Below are 16,417 nucleotides of genomic sequence, written 5' to 3' on the forward strand. Positions count from 1 at the left end.
TTTTGGAGGAGCGCATAGAGCCTCGAACCACAGTGGTCCCCAGAGGGGCTTGTTGTGTAGTTCACGGTCGAGAAAGGTATCGACCAGGCGCGCTTGGCGACTCACCCGAGGGATAGGAACCTCGGGTAGGTCGTGCATAAATATAACACCGTCACCGAAACCGCAGGGAAATGCGTTACGCACTGAGTGTGGGACTCAAAGGTCAGTCGAATCATTTGAGATCGGCCGACAGAGTCGACCCCTCCCATCATCTCCTTCGCTTTATACCCACTAAAACCCCGCTCTGTACCACCCAGTTGGGTGGCAGATTGTCGCGATCCTCTAGGATCGGATGCCAGATCCGCGCAACATCGTCTGGCTTGAGCGCCCTTTTGCTACTTGCCTTAGCCGCGACGCGTCTATCCACCATCAGCCTAGATTCTAGGGCAGAATAGAATCGGTTCGTAGTCTCCCTCCTCGTAAACTCTGCGCCGCCTTTCTGTATGATCCGCTCACATCTCATTTTCCAGATCATGTGGACCACTTCTGTGCATAAGATACACCAAAGGCTCTCCAGATCGTGCTTCCTCGCACCATCGGCAGATTTAAAGACTGCGCAAGCCGCTCCAAACGCGGTCCCCCAGCACGGCCGCTTCCATTCACAGCCGGTGAGTTGCCAGAGCTTTTTCAGCAGCTTCCATGCGGTTTCTTGTCCCTCCGCCGGGCAGTCGAAGAGGATGTGCGTCATTGATTCCAGTTCCCCGCATGTGGCACATTTCGCCCGTGTTTTTAGTTCGTCCGCCATCTTCGGCCGCAACCAATGGGTTCCGATCATGAACCCATCATGGATTCCCATCCAGAGAAACTGCGCCGCTTCTCTCGTAACATGCCGCGACCGCAGGGACCGCCATATTGTCTCGTCTCGCAGCTGAATTCCGAAGCGATCTTGGAGACCGCTCGTGATCATGTCAAGATTCGCAACTGCTCGTGGCCGCGGTTTTGTTTTTGCGTCCTTCCGCGCGCGAATGGCTCTATACGCCAGCTTCTGCGTCATGCAGCTTAGCTTTGCGCCCGTTACTGCAAAATCTGGAGGGATCGTGAGTACAACCTCGTCCTCGTCTTCTTTCTCAGCACCTTCCGCCGCTAATTTATCGGCTGCTTCGTTCCCAGGGTGGCCAGCGTGTCCTTTTACCCATTTGAAGACGGAGTGCGCCTTTCGCATACGCAGCTGAGCGACGATGGCTTGGGTGATAGGGGCATTCTTCTGCAGAATGTACCCAGTGTCTTCGTGCGACTGCCTCCACTTGGTGAGTGACATCATGACCGTCTTGGAGTCAGTTACATGCGCGATTCTTGTGCGTTGTGTAGGTAGACACGCTGCCGTCAACGTTGCTATAGCTTCCCCAGTCTGATTGGACTGATCAATATACGCAGGGACTCGGACGCTACAGTTTAGGATGTTGTCGTCGCTTATGAAGACTCCCGCTCCCGCGCGGGCATTGGCTTCACCATTGTGCGTGCACGATCCGTCGGTTGCCACCTCCAGACGGGACCCGTCTTCATCAATCTCCATTGAGATACCAGTGTTAGATACCGGGTCTGCCCCCGTAAAGATACGGAAGGCCTGTCCGAGGTCTCCGTATGTGGTTACTCGCCTATCAAAAGGTGCGAAGCTACTTTCTGCGAGCTGTGCTTGGATCTCACCCATCGTGGCTTCTTCGTAGTCTTCTGGCTGCCGTACGGTGGGGTTCCACTTCCCTGGGAGAGTCGCAATCATCTGACGTGCTCGTGTGCAGCACTCGTGTGGGTGTTCACATACATCGTTGTTTTCTAAGCTCATGCATCCGGCGCATTCACATTCAGCTGATGGACGGTGTCCGGGTTCATCCAGTGTACTCGCAAGTCGTTCGAAGTCGCCCACAGTTCGGGCCCGGTGATTCGAGCGTAGGCAGGTCGTGACTTTGGACTGGTAACAGAGGCGGCTGAGCTCTTTCCGTCTCGCATGAGGGTGGTCCCACATAGGGACGCTGCGCATAATGTTGCGTGAAAAGGCAAGTCCCTCGAGACGCAGTCCATACTTCTTCGCAACGTTGACCATTCCTTTCAGTTCGTTCGGAAGGTTTCGTACTTTGGGATTCCAATTCTGGAGGAACGTGTTCAAGCGAAGCTCTGGCTGACTCGGCCTGCAGGCCTTTGGGACATGGCTCGCGATAAGATCATCCGCCAGGTACGCCCACATTGGGCGGTCAGCACTGAAGTCAAGGTACGACTTCAGCCACATGACATCAATAGCCTCGTTTCTGGCGTGCAGGTCTAACAGTCCCAGGCCTCCCTTTTCCACAGGAAGGTATGTATGGTTCATACCAACGGGTGTATTATGCTTATCATCCCATAGGTAACCACGGATCACTCTAGTTAGTCGTTTAACGATTGCGTCCGGCATCCGCTGAACATTTGTCAGATACTGAGTCATCCCCCCAACGACCATTTGCACAACATGCTTTTTCCCCATCACCGTCGTGCGTCCCGTTCGCCATCTCTCAATGGCTTTCATCAACGGCTGTCGCATTGCAACCATTTTCGTTAGGACTGTCGACCATACATCGATCTGGTTTACGTTATTGCCAAAGAATGCACCTAGAATTCTCACTGGTTCCCCATCTTGTGCAACGTGCACGTTTGCTGGGAAGTTCTCCCATGCACCGGTTTCCCGGTACGTCTCCGCAACCGTTTTTCGGTACTCTAATGATCCAATAGGAATGATCTTTGTCTTCTGCAGATTGAAGCGCGCTTTGGCGGCCGAACACCATGTATCGAGGAGGGCCTGCAGTACTGCGAAATCATCCTCTGATGAGAGATACACGGTTGTATCATCCGCAAACAGGGTAGCCTTTAGAGTGTCTCCGCAGCGTGGTATGTTGATGCCTCTCAAGTCTGATTTGCGTATCATCGCAGAAAGGGGTTCAATGGCAAGATCGAACAGAAGGCATGAGAGGGGGTCACCTTGACGCACACCTCTGTAAACGCGGTATGGCCTACTCAGTACTCCGTTAATCATTACTGACGTGTTTGCATGCCCGTACAGGGACTCAATCAGGTTAATGAGTTCGTCTGGGATACCAAACCGGTGTAAGACTCGCCAGAGATAGTCGTGTGCGATCCTATCGTACGCCTTCTCTTGGTCGAGTGCGACTATCACACCATCGACCTTCTTCTCCTCAGCCCACAGCATCACCATTCTAGCGAGTTGCGTATGGTTATGGATTTTCCGACCTGGCACGAAGCCCGCCTGAGCTTTGTGGATCAGCTGTGGCGCGACGTCTGCGAGGCGTACAGCCAGAGTTTTGCTTAATAGCTTGTAGTCGGTGTTCAGGAGCGTTATGGGGCGGTAATTCACGACTTTGGTGCGCTCACCTTTCTCCTTGTATATAGGAGCCATCCAGCCCTCCGCGAAGGAAGTTGTTGTGCTAACTCCACTAGTGCGCATGTCTTCAAACGCGGCTCTCAGCAGTTTAAGGACATCAAAATCCTGTCTATCAGGGAAACGGGAATCCTCCATGTGGCGAGCATGCAAGGTTTTCCACAATTCGAAGGGTATGCCATCCGTTCCCGGTGCAGAGCCGTTTTTCGAAAAACGCAGCGAGAGTACACACTCTTCGTACGTTATTTCTCCTCGGAGCTCTTCTTTCTGTTCCTCGGATACTGATACATCAAGGCTGTTGAGGGCCGTCTGAATATCCTGTTCACGCTCGTCCGGTGGCTTCACGTCAGATCCGTCCTTCTGGATGCGATTATGGTGTCGTCGAGCCATTTCAGCCATCTCGGATGAGTCGGTCACGTAGATCGGCTCCGTGTCGGGACCTCGATCGGGGTTCTTCTCGAAGGCTTGGATGATGTCTCGTGGGGCACACTCCTTATGGAGCTTCGACCAATACTTTGTTGGTCGCTCCCCATACAATCTGTGGGTTGCTCGGGCATTCAACTGCTGTTGTTTGAATCGCTGTAGCTTGAGCTCACGGATCTGTTTTGTTATAGCTGCGGCCTCTGTGATCTTCGTCTCCTCCTCGAGTCGCCTATCAGCTTTAACCTTGCGAAGCTCGCTCTCCCGCTCGCGGATTTCGTGAAGCAACTTAGGTACGACCGCTTTCTCCCGGTCTCGTGCCATGAGCATCGCATCAACCTTGAACTTATGGAGTATGAGCTGCGGGTTAGCGGTGTCGCTTCGTACGCCCATCGCTTCCAGGTCAGCAAGTTCCCGTAGAGCCTCCATGCCTCTTGCCTTGATGCTTTTCGCCAGCATCTTATCTTTGAGCAGGCCGAGCGGGAATATTGGACGCCCTGGACCTACTACTGGGGCCTGGTCTGAGGTGAGCTGCACACTAACTAAACTATGGTCGGTCTTAACTCCTGCCTCGCATATTCGCCAGTCTCGAGCATTATTGAATAGACCTAGGCTCACGTAGATTCGATCAAGTCGCGAGAAGACGGCATTACGTCCTGTCCCGCGGTGAAAGGTGTAGTCTCTCTCAGACGGGTTGGTGGCTCGCCAACCATCAGCTATCATTAATCCTAGGCTGACCTTCAGTCTATCTAGGGCAGTCACTGAGGCGTCCGGGCCTTCATGGACAGGAAGCCTGTCGATAGCATCTTCAACTGTGTTGAAGTCGCCAGCCATCAGGTCTGGCTTTGGGAAAGCTGGGTGTGACTCGTAGTATTCACGCAGCTGGTCGAAGAAGAGTCTCCGTACCTCCACGCCGTCCGATGTTGGTGCGTAGACACATAGTACCTGTCTTTTGTAACCTCCCTGGCATTCAATCGAAAGATGGAGGGCCCGCCCCGGGATGATCTCTGTCGCATGTGCTCCAGACAGGTTCACGAGGCGAGCATTGACTACAATCGCTACGCCTTCTCGCTGCGTAGGAGCTTCCGGGTGTGCGGAATGAAATATTTTAATTCGTCGCGCGAACATTTTATGCAATGTAGCTAGACGTTCGTCCGTGAGATGTGTTTCCTGTAGCATCAAGACTCCGATGCGCTGGTCCGACATCACCTTGTAAATGCGGCCCCACTTGTTGTCGGCGTGGTCTCTGACCAAGGTGCCGAATCCATTCATATTGAGCGATGCGACACGCAGTGCTTGCTTGCGTGCAAGGTTCTCTTTTCGGCGTCGCGTGTGTCTGTTGGTCGAGGCAGGGGGTAGGACCTGTGTAGCATCATCCTCATCCATGGGACCCGGGAGGTTGTGTCCCTCCTGGTGTAGTACAGTCGGAGCCATCTCCGTGCGTCCCGTGTCTGTGACATACTGGGCTGTATCTGCACGTAGCGCAGAGACGGGGATCCCGTCAAGCTCGGGACTCCGCGAGCGTGGGCGCGCAGCGTCACCCATTTCAAAGGATCCCGGGATCTGGGATAGGTGCTGGGATCCAGCTGGATACTCGACTCGAGTTCCTGTACGCATCTCCATCTGATACGCCGCGCCAGAGCCCTCAGCCGTCGCCATCGCTCTCCCCGTCCTAGCTGAGAGCTCCGCCGCGTGAAGACGGCCGGTCATACCTCCTCCTCCATCACGGAGGTCCTCGCGCGCACTCGCGCTGGTGGCCTCTCTGTTGGAGGGGGCCATCCGCACCGCTTCGTCCGTTGACCGTTGTGTGCCGTGCTGCTGTAGCTGCCTATAATCATATGTTAGAGGTGTAGTCGCAGTTGTGGTTACCTTCCAGGCTTGCGGAACCTGTAAGATCAGAACCAGTTAGTAAAAGGGTTCTACACCGTACTTCGTTCGCTTTGCTGGACTAGCGCACGGTTCTGGTGTAGTTAGTGGTTGTAGTAGGCACGTCAGCGTACCTCCTAGTTTGTCCTGCTCGCTATGTTTTCCTGTCCGGCAGCAGCCGTCAGTAGATTGGGCACAGCGCGCAGCATTGTTCGAGTCTTGGTTGACGTCAGTTTAGCGGCCCGCGCACTCCAGCATGTGTATGCAGCCAAGGAGATGAGATTCAACGATTCAAGTACAGAAGCTAGTACAATCGCGCATCTTAGCGACGCTTCGGGCGGGAGTCCTTCTTCTTCCCGCCCGATCCTTTCTTCGTCGGACTATATCCCTTCGCTCCGGAACGGGAGGGCTCGCCGCGCCGCGGCACGTTGCGCCAGATCGCAGCAGCTTGCTCCGATGGCAGCACGAAGGTGGACGTGTCGGCATCGTCGTCGTCGGTCTCCTTGGACTTCTGGTAGATGTCCTCGACGGTGGGGCCTTGCCATTGAGGGGTCGCCGGCAGGGGGCAGTCTGCCGCGCAGTGCGCGCTCTCCTTGCAGAGCTTGCACTCGACCTTCGCCTTGTTCACCTTGAGCTGGTGAACGCCTCGGTAGTACTCGCCCGGGGCGACAAAGAAATTCACCCATCTTTGATACTCGCCGCGATTGGCCGTGATCGGTTTCGCATACACAAGATACGCGGGGGTGAGTTTCTCTGAGCCCGAGAGCTCTGCACGGACGACGGCAAGGTCAAGAGCATCAGTGGAGACCTTCGCTAGCTTGGCCATATTCCCGGTGCCGGCCCAGTTCCTAGCGACCAGGGCGGCTGCGAAGACGCAGTAGTCGCGGCTGGACCAGAGCTTGGTCTTGATCGCAGCGAGGACGGCTTCCTTGGCCTCCGTTGAGTCGACGACGGCGCCGTCTTCGCCCGTGAGGACCATGATCTGCCATGGTTGGCCAGGGGAAGACTCGTGAACCGAGAAAGAGAGGGTGGGGTGGACGGAGAACACCTGCTGCCAGAGCAGGTACTTTCGGAGGGCTTCCTCGTCGGGGCCTAGGACCAGTATGAGGACCCACGGCTGTCCGAAACGCTTGCGCTCGCTAGCGTTCTTGGGGATGGGCTTTAGGAGGGTCGCGTCCGGTTTGCCGTCACCATGAGACTCGAAGCGGAAAGAGCAGATGAGGTCGAGGATTTCGTCCGCCTGCTTGGGGGCGCGCTTGAGCATACGGAAGCCTCCTCCGTGCGGAACAATGAACAAGGGAGGGGTCGGTAGCTTGGCGAGGACTTCGAGCTGGCTGTCGGCAATATTGCCGTACAGCTTGAACTCGGGGATGACGGCGGCGTGGAACTCGGTATCCGTGAAGCTCACGTACTTCAGGTTAGGGATCTTCGGCTTCTCGCCGCGGCGTGTCTTCTGGATGTGCGGGTTCTGGTCTGCCGCGGTCGGAAGACCATCGAAGTCCTTCGGATCGAAGAGCTGGATGGGGAGAGACATCTCGGGTGGGTTGCGACCGCGGGGCAGGGGCGCGACGTAGCGGAAGGACTGTGGGCCGATGAGGGGGGGAGGACGGTTCGCAGGTTCTTTGCGCTTGCGGTCTGGGGACTGCATTCGCAGCGTCAGTGGCCCGCTCAAGACGGCAGCAGTTCGCCCTACTCGCCTTGTCCTTAGTAGTGTGCGCTATGCCAGTGCCTGTAGTACGACCTCTTTTGTTCCGGTGCTCGTCGCTCGTGGCAGTGGCGTCCTGGTCAGAGGTGGTAGCGGTAGCGGGGGCGGGTGGGGGCATCTCGCGGGGACGGTGGTCTTAAGATCGTGCTTGAGGCAGGACCGCAAGGCCTGCTCACCTTTTATCATCATTGGACGATTGCGTGTCCGCCGTAGTCTGCACAAAGCATCTTTGAGGACAGAAAGGCGTAGCAAAGGGGGAGGTCTAAGACAAAGGAATGAGGTGTACGTCAGCGTACTGAGGCGCCCTCGTGGTTTCCTGCCCTCGCGCCACCGGTCTCAGTGGCTCGTGTCCGCCGTCGGCGACGTGTCCTCGATCTTTGCGGGTAGGCAGCTACCTTGTAGCATTCGGGGGCCTATATGGCAGAGCGTAGTCGCTACACTGCATGTACATAGTGGCTGTATCAGCCAGCGGTCGGGATCCGACCAGCATGGTGCGCAGGCTTCGCGCCATCCCGCTTCTCACGGGCTTTCGTGCTGGTGTACGGATCGTACACCTTCACCCCTCTGACCTAGCCAGAGGCGAACGACATCTTACAGCGACCTTGAGGGTCGCTGCGCCTTGGGCCCGTCTTGAAAGGGCGCGCCGCTGAGCCACCCATGGCATCCATGGTGGTGGTTCGGGTCCAAGGTCCAGTCGGTAGAATCTTGTCTTGACCTTGGCATCGTCTGCCACACTTGCCACCTCCTCGAACAGCCTCCGTACAGCCTTGCATTTTCCCTCCTTTCTTTCTGAACCCAGAGAGTGGTTGAGAGTTTCGGGCCTGGAAGTCTGGGTTAATGGTGAGTTTACAGTCACAGCTTCGGATTGCTTCCGCCAACCCAGACTTCTGTTCTCTGACGGCTGCTGGCCGCCTGATGGAACAACCGACAACGATGCCGGCGGCGCGAGTTTGTCACGACGCCAAAGCTAAAGCGCGGAGAGATGTGCGTATAAAGCCGACACGGAGGTGAGTTTGTCCGCATCCCCCTCGGGTTCCCTCCGTCTCCTCTTCCTTCTCTTCGTTTGTCCTCGTCCTTCCTTCGCCTTCTGCTCTCCTCGCCGCCATGTTTGCCCTCAACCTCCTCACCCTTGCGTTCGCCGCCTCTGCCACCGTCGCCCTCCCCGCTGCGAAGCGGGACCTTGCTCCCTCCTGCAACCTCCTCGGTGGCGGAGCCTTTGACACTGCTAAGAACTTCACCCTCGCCGCGTGGAACACAACCCTCCCGAACGCGAACACCACGGGCGTGCCACTCGTCCTCGGCCAGGCAGGAGCCATTTCCGGCGCCGAGTTCAAGGTCTTGTCGGTATGTCCGTCCCTTCCAGTCTCGTGGTGATTCTTGGCTGGGGGAGAACTTCCGACCGACCAGGTGGTTTGTCGAGAGGACAGTCCCCCGGATTGGCCCAATGAGCTCAGCGTATCATCGTGAGCGAATCATATGATGCCACAGTGAATTCACTGTTGAGGGGGTCATACCTCCGCTAGCAGAGCCTCTTGCCTACGGGACTACCATTATGAGCGATCGCAAGTTGAACGTCCGAGAGTAACCCAATCTTGATAGTTCGTGTGTCGTTCACGTTGCGCCACTCGTCCGAGTGTCCCGTAGTGGTGGCTGACAGAACCGACGCGTTATGCAGTGACGCGTACCTGTCTGCCAGCCATCGAGCTCGGACGTTTTCATCCAAACCAGACGGGCTATTGGCTGACATTGAGCTTGTCTAGACGTTTGCATCGTACCCGTTCAACCAGTACCCCAGCATGTCACTCGAAAGTGGTCGCCTCATTCCCCACGGAACAAACGTGGCTCCGGCCAAGGCGGGAACCGTTCCCGATGGCTCTGAGCCCGGCTTCATCACGAGCAACTCCGTCGACCCCGAGCAGGGAGCCCAGATCTACTGTGCTGTGGTGCGCTTCCCTGCCTCTCCTATTCATACGGTGCCTGTGCTGACCTAGCCTATCTCTCCTTCCCTGCCCGCCTGCGCCTTCACGCTTCCCTGCCTCCCTGCCTCGCCTTGCCTCGCTTCGTTCCCGCGACAGGCGGACATCGACCCTGCGGGCCACGGCACCGGGCACCCGTTCCTAGCTGTGAATGGCGACACGGATTTGTTCTCGCTCTGCAAGGACGGCTCGCAAAACAACATCGTGTTTAAGCCCACCTCGGGCAAAAGCTACGACCTCAGCTCGTGCTACGCCGTCAAGGTCCAGCTCATCTACGACTTCTGAGCTATGCGGCTCGTCTCCATCTCCGCGCGGCTGCTACCAGCATCGACCATCACGATCTCATCATGTTAGTCTTTGGGCGGAAAGACATGACTGGACAGGACAGGACAGTGCCTCTTCTGCACACGGACTTTTTTTCGCTTTTTTGCTTTCGTATCCTTTCGGAACTATATCTTCTTGAATAGTAGTACTCACTCCAGGTTCGGTGTTCCCGTGCCGTAATGTTGTGGTCGGTACTTTGCAGTCGCCGCACAATGCGTACATTCGTTCCCCACGTTCTTCGTGGCCTGCCGGCGCTTTGGTGTGCTACGGTGTGTGATTAAGTGTGCTGTAACTGGAGTGAAAGATGCAGGTACGACTGCTGTGCGCATGTGTCTCGCGCTCATGAGTAGGATCATCTTGCGATCACTACCCCATCATGGCTCAAAGCCACAATCTGTCGCATGCTAAGGACCGAGCCCACAAATCCGCCAAGCTCGTCCGCTACCATCCATCACGGTGGTTGCTCTCTCTGTTGCGCCTGTGCTTCATGTCAGGTTTCAATCCGTCAGGTGGATCATTCTTCTCGAGTAGCCCTCCTGGATCAGCGACTCGAAGTGCCGACGAGCTGTTTCAACTTCAAGTCCTCTCGGTGCGTAGACGGAGCCTTCGCAACCTGTGCTAGTGTTTCGGTCCGAATAGTCAGAGATGCTAAGTGACGCATCCTCTCCCGGTTGAACAACGACATCGCGTTGGGAAGTTCAAGCTGAGATCCCAGATTGCCGAGTCTGCTCGTCCAGCTCGTCTTCCAAGTCATACCCGTCCAGGTCGTCCACTTCGATCGGCTTCCCACCACAACACCCGCCCGCGGCCCACTGAAGCACAGCAAAATTTGAATCAGATGGAGTTACATCAGGGTTACATGATGTTGCCGAGGCGTGGCCCACCAAGCGTACCAGCGATCCACGCTCAAGTGCCGCTTGCACATCCACGGAGATAGAAGAGTGTTGCTACCCGCTCTCGCGCGCCCCTCTCCTGCAGCAGCTGGGCATCAAGCTGGTCCCGCATCTCTTCGCGCCAGCGCCACAATGTGAACGCCTTCCACGCACGCACTGCGATAGAGTTCTTAAGCTCATCTGACGGCGCTCCTTGTGGGGTGAGGGCGTGCGGGCATGCCGCGACGTCCTGCTCGTACTTGCGCGAGTTGCTGACGCGCCCGTCGACGTCGAGGACGCCGCGCTCGAGCGCAACGGGGTCGGCGATGTCGTCCATTGAGAGAGTCGCGCCGTCGACGTCGTGGGAACCAGATACGAGGAGCGACGGGTGCAGGGAGGCTTTCGTGCCCGGCGATAGAAGGAAGGTTATGGTGTGCGAGCCTGGGTTGATTGCGTCGACCTGTCGCGCGGAACTTTTCAGTACGGTACGGGGAAAGGGCGTAGGGTACCTGCGATGCACGTACAAGGAGGTCCTTCTCAACTGTAAGGTTTTGTGCTGTGAAGATCCGTTTGTATACTATGACGTCGCCTTCCTGGATGAGGCCCTGCTTCGCAAGGGCCGTCAAGTCCAAGGTTGGCGACTGCTTTCTGCGGACCGAGTGTCAGTGAATACAGCGGGTGCGTATGAACGAACGCTACTTTTTGGGACTGTGGATCGGCTGGTGGTCGCGGTCCCAAGCTTCGTCTTTCCACGGTGCGTGGAGGGTGCCGTCCTTCGCGCCTTGCTTGAACGCCTCGAGATCGTCGGAGGCCTTCTGGCCGAGCCAGGAAGAGAAGAGATGGTCTTGCCATGTGTGTGCGGCGGATAAGAAGAATGGCGACGTGAAGACCATCGGGTCTAGGGTGGCTGGCGTCTGGTCAACGTCCATTCCATCTACTGACTGCTGCTGCGACGGGAAGTCTGGGTGCGAAGAGCATACCGAAGGCCTATATGTCAAGAATGCGGTGGGCGGAAGCATAGAGCAGAGTCTCAGCTGAGACTCTTGCGAGAGTTCCAGGAAGTAGTTGTAATTGAGAACGTTCTGCGCCGTTTGTTCAGTTCACGGTCACTGCCATGAATATTCCATGCTATGTGCTCACCGATATATCGATTTTGGTCAGATGGCTCTTTGCGTGCGTCAACAGATGTTCCAGTTCTTCTGCTGGGCTCTTTGCGCTAGTTCTCGCTTTCCTCTTGCCCTGAGACACGGTGTCCACGATCTCTACAGGCTGTCTAGCTGCTGCTTTGGCCGGCGTCCGCGCACTGCGGCGGGGACGAGTCGAGCCGCATGCTTCTGAGTTGTCTGCCATCGCCTGTCGAATAAGTTACTCAAGTGCTCAGATCTCAGAGCTCGGCCACCCTCCCGGGTCGAGTATGGATCAGGTATGGATGGTGGTTGAAGGTAAGCAAGCTCGGTAGATTAGATTAGATGTGCTGAGGGATGCTTGAGCGCTTGGCGCCTCTCCTCGTTGGCTTCATCCCCCAAGTTCTCCTGCGGAATCATTAGTACTCTATCAATCTTCTTTCCAACAGCGTGCATTTGAAGCTCTATGTCTACCTTTTACCCGCCTTCCCGCCACTTTGTTCGTCAAAACTGGCCAGAAAGTCGGACTCGGATTGTCCACCCAGGACCACAAGGAAACAAGCACCTGCTCATCGCTATCTCAAGTTGAAGTCATACGGAAAACGTAGTGCACTAGAGGGTGTTGTGGAAGGTATACATTGTATGTTCGTTCCTCTGCTGGCTCATGCAATCCCCGCCTGCTCTGCGTGGTCCCGCAAGACCTTGTTTAACCCATGCCTCTCAATGCAGTTCTCAAACTTGAAGCTCTCTGCCAGCCTGTCAAGATCTTCCTCCGACATTCCCCTGAAGTTCTCCGCCCACTCGCCAACCAAGAACTCGCTGATAAGCATACACCGCGCCAGCCGGCCAACGCGGCCCTCTACGGTCCAGACGGGATAGGGATATAGTCGGCGGTGCTCTTCATCCGGTACGTTGTCCTTGACGAGTTGTACGATGGGCTTGTACACGTCTCGCACGTACTTGTCGTCCGCGCCCCACGAATCGGCGGCGAGACGATACTTCTTAGCGAGGAAGTCTGCAAAGTGATGTCGGTATGGCGTCGAAGGCGAGACGTAGACCATTCCTTGGAAGCCGATGTCCTTGTACAACCAGATCGACCAGCTCAGGCGATCCTAGTGTGGATCATGCGTTAGGTGTGTCGCCATCTGCTCACTCTTCGTGGGTCACTTGCCTTCGCATACAGCTCAAGCTGGTCATTCAGAACGTTGTAGCGCCGTTCGTTGATCTCGTCCATCGCGTCGCCCTCATACTCTTTCCTGGCGTACACGGGTCCCCACTCGCCGTTCCAGACGCAGAGACCACGCTCGTCCATCCACGCTCGCTTCTTCTCGTAACTGCGCTTCATCCGCCTGCGCTGTTCCTCAGTGCGCGCGTATGGCTCGGGTGCGTCGGGGAAGCCGTACACGGAGTAGTCGTGAATCGCGTATGCCGTGTTCATCCAGCGCGTACCTGCATCGTCTGGGAAGCCAGAGAAGTCCGTCGCGTACGTATTCCCGTCAAGGAACAGTATGTGATTCGGGTCCACGGACCTGATAGCTGCATGGACGCGGTCGTAGAAGTTTACCAGACCACTGTGATGCGGGTCCGCGGGTTCGTTCATGGGGTTGTAACCTGCTATCCACTGTTTTGTACATCAGGAAGCCAGCACATCAGGACGTGGCGAGGCTAGCCCACCTTCTCATCCTTGTAGTGCTTGGCGATCTCGGTCCAGAGCCAGACGAGCCTGTCCTGGAAGTCCTTGTGGATCCAGAAGTTTGCAATGTGAGTGTCCGCATCCGAGTGCCAGCCGCCATTCTGTCCGCCAGGGGCAGTGTGCATGTCCAGGATGGTGTAGATGCCGTGCTTCGCGCACGCAGCCACGACGCGGTCGAGATGCTTGAATCCCTCGGGTTTCAGGACGCGGGGCTTGAGATCGTCTTCGAAGTGCCGGTAGTTCATCGCTATGCGGATGCAGTTCAGCCCGAGCGATTTGAAAAAGGCCGCGTCGGGCTCGGCGAAGAAGTGCTCCAGGAACTGTACCAGCGACCGTTACTCAGACGGGTCCTCAATGTGAGAGTGACAAGCTCTTTCACCTTGTCGAAGAAGTACTCAGACTTCTCCTTGCCTAGGACCCCCGCAAGAGCCTCTCTGATCTGGAACTCGCATCCGGGGTAGCCTGACTCACGGCAGTCAGACACTGCAATGGGTTCCCCATCAATACTGGCATCATCTACCTGAGATGAAGTTCTCCATCCTGGCACACAGACCTGCAGGTCAGTTTTATGTAGTCTGCGAGGTACCTCAAATACTCACGTCATCCAGCCGCCCAACCCCGCACCCCGCAGTATGACCTCGCCCCCACATTCGTCGACGATGCGAGTCTTATCGACCCTTAAGAAGGCGGCCATGATTGTGCCAAGGGAGCGTTCGTCGAATTGGTGAGATGGCCGCTGCTATACATATATACGACACACTGGCGGCAGCCCGCTTCAATTAAGAGCTTTGGCTCCGGACCGTCGAAGTCCTTGCTATCCTTCGTAGAGGGACCGCGCAGGAAACACATGACGGCGATGGTCCAGATAGCTTCTATATCGGGCTGCTCGCTGAATGTTCGGTGCCTGTACGCGCTCTCGAGCCCCTTAGTCAACTCGATCCTGCGGCACACGGTGAAACCTCGGACACCTTGGCTCTCATACGGGCCGTAGTGTGGAGGTCGAGCCATGTTCCGAGGACGCTGGCTTTTCGCGTATATATAGGGCGCGTGCACGCGGGGAACAGGAAATCGAGCTTCAAACATACACCATGGCGTACTTGAAGGTATCTGGCACCAAGATTGTCGATCAGAACGGCGAGGAGGTTATTCTGCGGGGTGCAGGGTTGGGTGGATGGATGAAGTGAGTATACCTCGCTACCCTGTACAAGCGTTCGCTGACACGTTGCTGGATCTACAGCATGGAGAACTTCATCAGCGGTTTGTAGAGATTGTGTATCGCGATGGGTACCAGATGCTGAGATGAAAAACAGGATACCCCGGCTGCGAGTTCCAGATCCGCGCTGCGCTCGCTGACGTCGTGGGCAAGGAAAAGTCGGAACTTTTCTTCGACAAGGTACGCTAACTGTAACGTGGCATTCTCAACCGACCCTCGCTCATCTGTTCTGCTCTAGTTCCTCGAGTACTTCTTCCAGGACGAGGATGCCGCGTTCTTCAAGAGCCTCGGTCTGAACTGCATACGTATCCCCTTCAACTACAGGCATTTCGAAGGTAAGGCACATTTCGTATGTGATGATAGTTCGTTTGACTGACATTGTGCGCTGCAGATGACATGAACCCTCGCGTTCTCAAGCCCGAGGGTTTGAAGCACCTCGATCGTGTTATTGACCTGTGCGCAAAACACGGCATCTACACTATCCTCGATCTCCACACTGCGCCCGGTGGTCAGAACACAGACTGGCACTCCGATGCCGGTACCCACATCGCGAAGTTCTGGGAGCACAAGGACTTCCAGGACCGTGTCATCTGGCTCTGGGAGGAGCTCGCGAAGCACTATGCCGGGAACACGTGGATCGCTGGCTATAACCCCCTCAACGAGCCGACCGACCCGTACCACACACGCCTCATTGACTTCTATGACAGGGTGTACGCGGCGATCCGCACAATCGACCCCCACCATGCGCTCTTCCTCGACGGCAACACGTTCGCCTCTGACTTCTCGCACTTCGGCGATGCGTACAAGAAGTGGGAGAACGTTGCGTACTCCATCCATGACTACTCCGTCTTCGGTTTCCCCGCGGCACCTGAGCAGTACGTCAGCAACGAGCAGCAGCTCCACCGGTTGCGGAGGAGCTACGAGAAGAAGCGTGAGTGGATGGACCAACACGGGCAGTGCGTGTGGAACGGAGAGTGGGGCCCCGTGTACGCGCGCAAGGAGTACGAGGGCGACCGCACGGACGCGATCAACGAGGAGAGGTATAGGGTGCTCAAGGACCAGCTCGACATCTACAACAAGGTTCGTCGATGTGTCCTCTGATACCAGAAACTTAATGTTGATGCTTCCCCTACAGGACCGTCTGAGCTGGTCTATCTGGCTGTACAAGGACATCGGGTTCCAGGGCATGGTGTACGTGTCGCGCGAGACGCCGTACATGATGCTCTTCAAGGACTTCCTCGCGAAGAAGCACCGGCTCGCCATCGACGCATGGGGCGCGGATGACTCGCAGGTCCGGGACGTCTACCAGCCTCTCATCGACCTCATCAAGAAGGAAATCAAGCCCGAGCACCAGAACCTGTACCCGGCGCCCGTGTGGAAGCTGACGGACCGCATCGGTCGGCTTGCCCGCAACATCCTCGTGTCCGAGTTCCTCATCCGGGAGTGGGCGGAGCACTTCAAGGGGAAGAGCGAGGCGGAGATTGACGAGATCGCGAAGAGTTTTGCCTTCTCGAACTGCTTGCATCGGGAGGGGTTGAACAAGGTTCTCACGGACAATGCTTCGTTGGTTGCCCAAGGGAAGTAGACGCAAGACCAACCTCAGTTGCATAAACTTGTACTATAGTCGTTTTATATGAACATCTCATCTTGCATCTAAACGGTCCATGGAGACATCCTCCCTTGCACAGGTGTGCCTGCCCTACAATTCGACGGTAGTTCACTGATCGCCTCTCCTGAAACCTTCTTTCTTGCATTGCTTTGCATTCCGAAAAAGGCGTATATATGTGGAAAACATACGAAGGTGACTTGATGGCTGCCGTTGAG

General features: G+C 56.2%; 9 protein-coding genes across 9 annotated transcripts; 2 read left to right on the top strand and 7 right to left on the bottom strand.

Moving 5' to 3' along the window:
• Positions 1-247: 247 nt before the first annotated feature.
• Positions 248-1,300, bottom strand: L226DRAFT_466248 (uncharacterized protein; the record flags this gene model as incomplete). The annotated part of the gene is made up of 1 exon (XM_067675964.1): positions 248-1,300. One exon carries the CDS (start codon positions 1,298-1,300, stop codon positions 248-250), a length of 1,053 nt encoding a protein of 350 aa, XP_067533523.1.
• Positions 1,301-1,357: 57 nt separating this feature from the next.
• Positions 1,358-2,260, bottom strand: L226DRAFT_427297 (uncharacterized protein; the record flags this gene model as incomplete). The annotated part of the gene is made up of 1 exon (XM_067674660.1): positions 1,358-2,260. A coding segment is annotated over one exon (903 nt), but the record flags the coding sequence as incomplete, so codon positions are not given.
• A 99-nt stretch (positions 2,261-2,359) lies between these two features.
• L226DRAFT_446375 (uncharacterized protein) lies at positions 2,360-2,929 on the bottom strand (the record flags this gene model as incomplete). The annotated part of the gene is made up of 1 exon (XM_067674892.1): positions 2,360-2,929. A coding segment is annotated over one exon (570 nt), but the record flags the coding sequence as incomplete, so codon positions are not given.
• Positions 2,930-3,304: 375 nt separating this feature from the next.
• Positions 3,305-5,131, bottom strand: L226DRAFT_446597 (DNase I-like protein; the record flags this gene model as incomplete). Its single annotated transcript, XM_067674898.1, has 1 exon — positions 3,305-5,131. A coding segment is annotated over one exon (1,827 nt), but the record flags the coding sequence as incomplete, so codon positions are not given.
• Positions 5,132-6,008: 877 nt separating this feature from the next.
• On the bottom strand, positions 6,009-7,651 carry L226DRAFT_614515 (uncharacterized protein; the record flags this gene model as incomplete). Its single annotated transcript, XM_067686657.1, has 2 exons — positions 7,380-7,651; positions 6,009-7,321 (listed from the first exon to the last, which is right to left on the bottom strand). Exons 1-2 carry the CDS (start codon positions 7,507-7,509, stop codon positions 6,009-6,011), a joined length of 1,443 nt encoding a protein of 480 aa, XP_067533527.1. The 5' UTR covers positions 7,510-7,651.
• A 536-nt stretch (positions 7,652-8,187) lies between these two features.
• On the top strand, positions 8,188-9,818 carry L226DRAFT_536794 (uncharacterized protein). The gene is made up of 3 exons (XM_067681190.1): positions 8,188-8,735; positions 9,152-9,334; positions 9,467-9,818. The coding sequence occupies exons 1-3, from the start codon at positions 8,496-8,498 to the stop codon at positions 9,650-9,652; spliced, it is 609 nt and encodes a 202-aa protein (XP_067533528.1). The 5' UTR covers positions 8,188-8,495; the 3' UTR covers positions 9,653-9,818.
• A 690-nt stretch (positions 9,819-10,508) lies between these two features.
• On the bottom strand, positions 10,509-11,913 carry L226DRAFT_553923 (uncharacterized protein; the record flags this gene model as incomplete). Its single annotated transcript, XM_067682961.1, has 5 exons — positions 10,509-11,023; positions 11,088-11,211; positions 11,263-11,645; positions 11,704-11,802; positions 11,830-11,913. The coding sequence occupies 5 exons, from the start codon at positions 11,911-11,913 to the stop codon at positions 10,598-10,600; spliced, it is 1,116 nt and encodes a 371-aa protein (XP_067533529.1). The 3' UTR covers positions 10,509-10,597.
• Positions 11,914-12,248: 335 nt separating this feature from the next.
• Positions 12,249-14,120, bottom strand: L226DRAFT_536798 (glycoside hydrolase). Its single transcript, XM_067681191.1, has 6 exons — positions 13,980-14,120; positions 13,901-13,920; positions 13,760-13,842; positions 13,362-13,700; positions 12,859-13,308; positions 12,249-12,799 (listed from the first exon to the last, which is right to left on the bottom strand). Exons 2-6 carry the CDS (start codon positions 13,917-13,919, stop codon positions 12,350-12,352), a joined length of 1,341 nt encoding a protein of 446 aa, XP_067533530.1. The 5' UTR covers position 13,920; positions 13,980-14,120; the 3' UTR covers positions 12,249-12,349.
• L226DRAFT_489649 (glycoside hydrolase) lies at positions 14,110-16,248 on the top strand. Its single transcript, XM_067677282.1, has 6 exons — positions 14,110-14,560; positions 14,618-14,637; positions 14,691-14,773; positions 14,832-14,928; positions 14,985-15,673; positions 15,729-16,248. The coding sequence occupies exons 1-6, from the start codon at positions 14,469-14,471 to the stop codon at positions 16,176-16,178; spliced, it is 1,431 nt and encodes a 476-aa protein (XP_067533531.1). The 5' UTR covers positions 14,110-14,468; the 3' UTR covers positions 16,179-16,248.
• The last annotated feature ends 169 nt before the right edge of the window (positions 16,249-16,417 follow it).

Source organism: Lentinus tigrinus (assembly GCF_003813185.1).
Source record: "Lentinus tigrinus ALCF2SS1-7 unplaced genomic scaffold L226scaffold_20, whole genome shotgun sequence".
Classification (NCBI taxonomy): domain Eukaryota; kingdom Fungi; phylum Basidiomycota; class Agaricomycetes; order Polyporales; family Polyporaceae; genus Lentinus; species Lentinus tigrinus.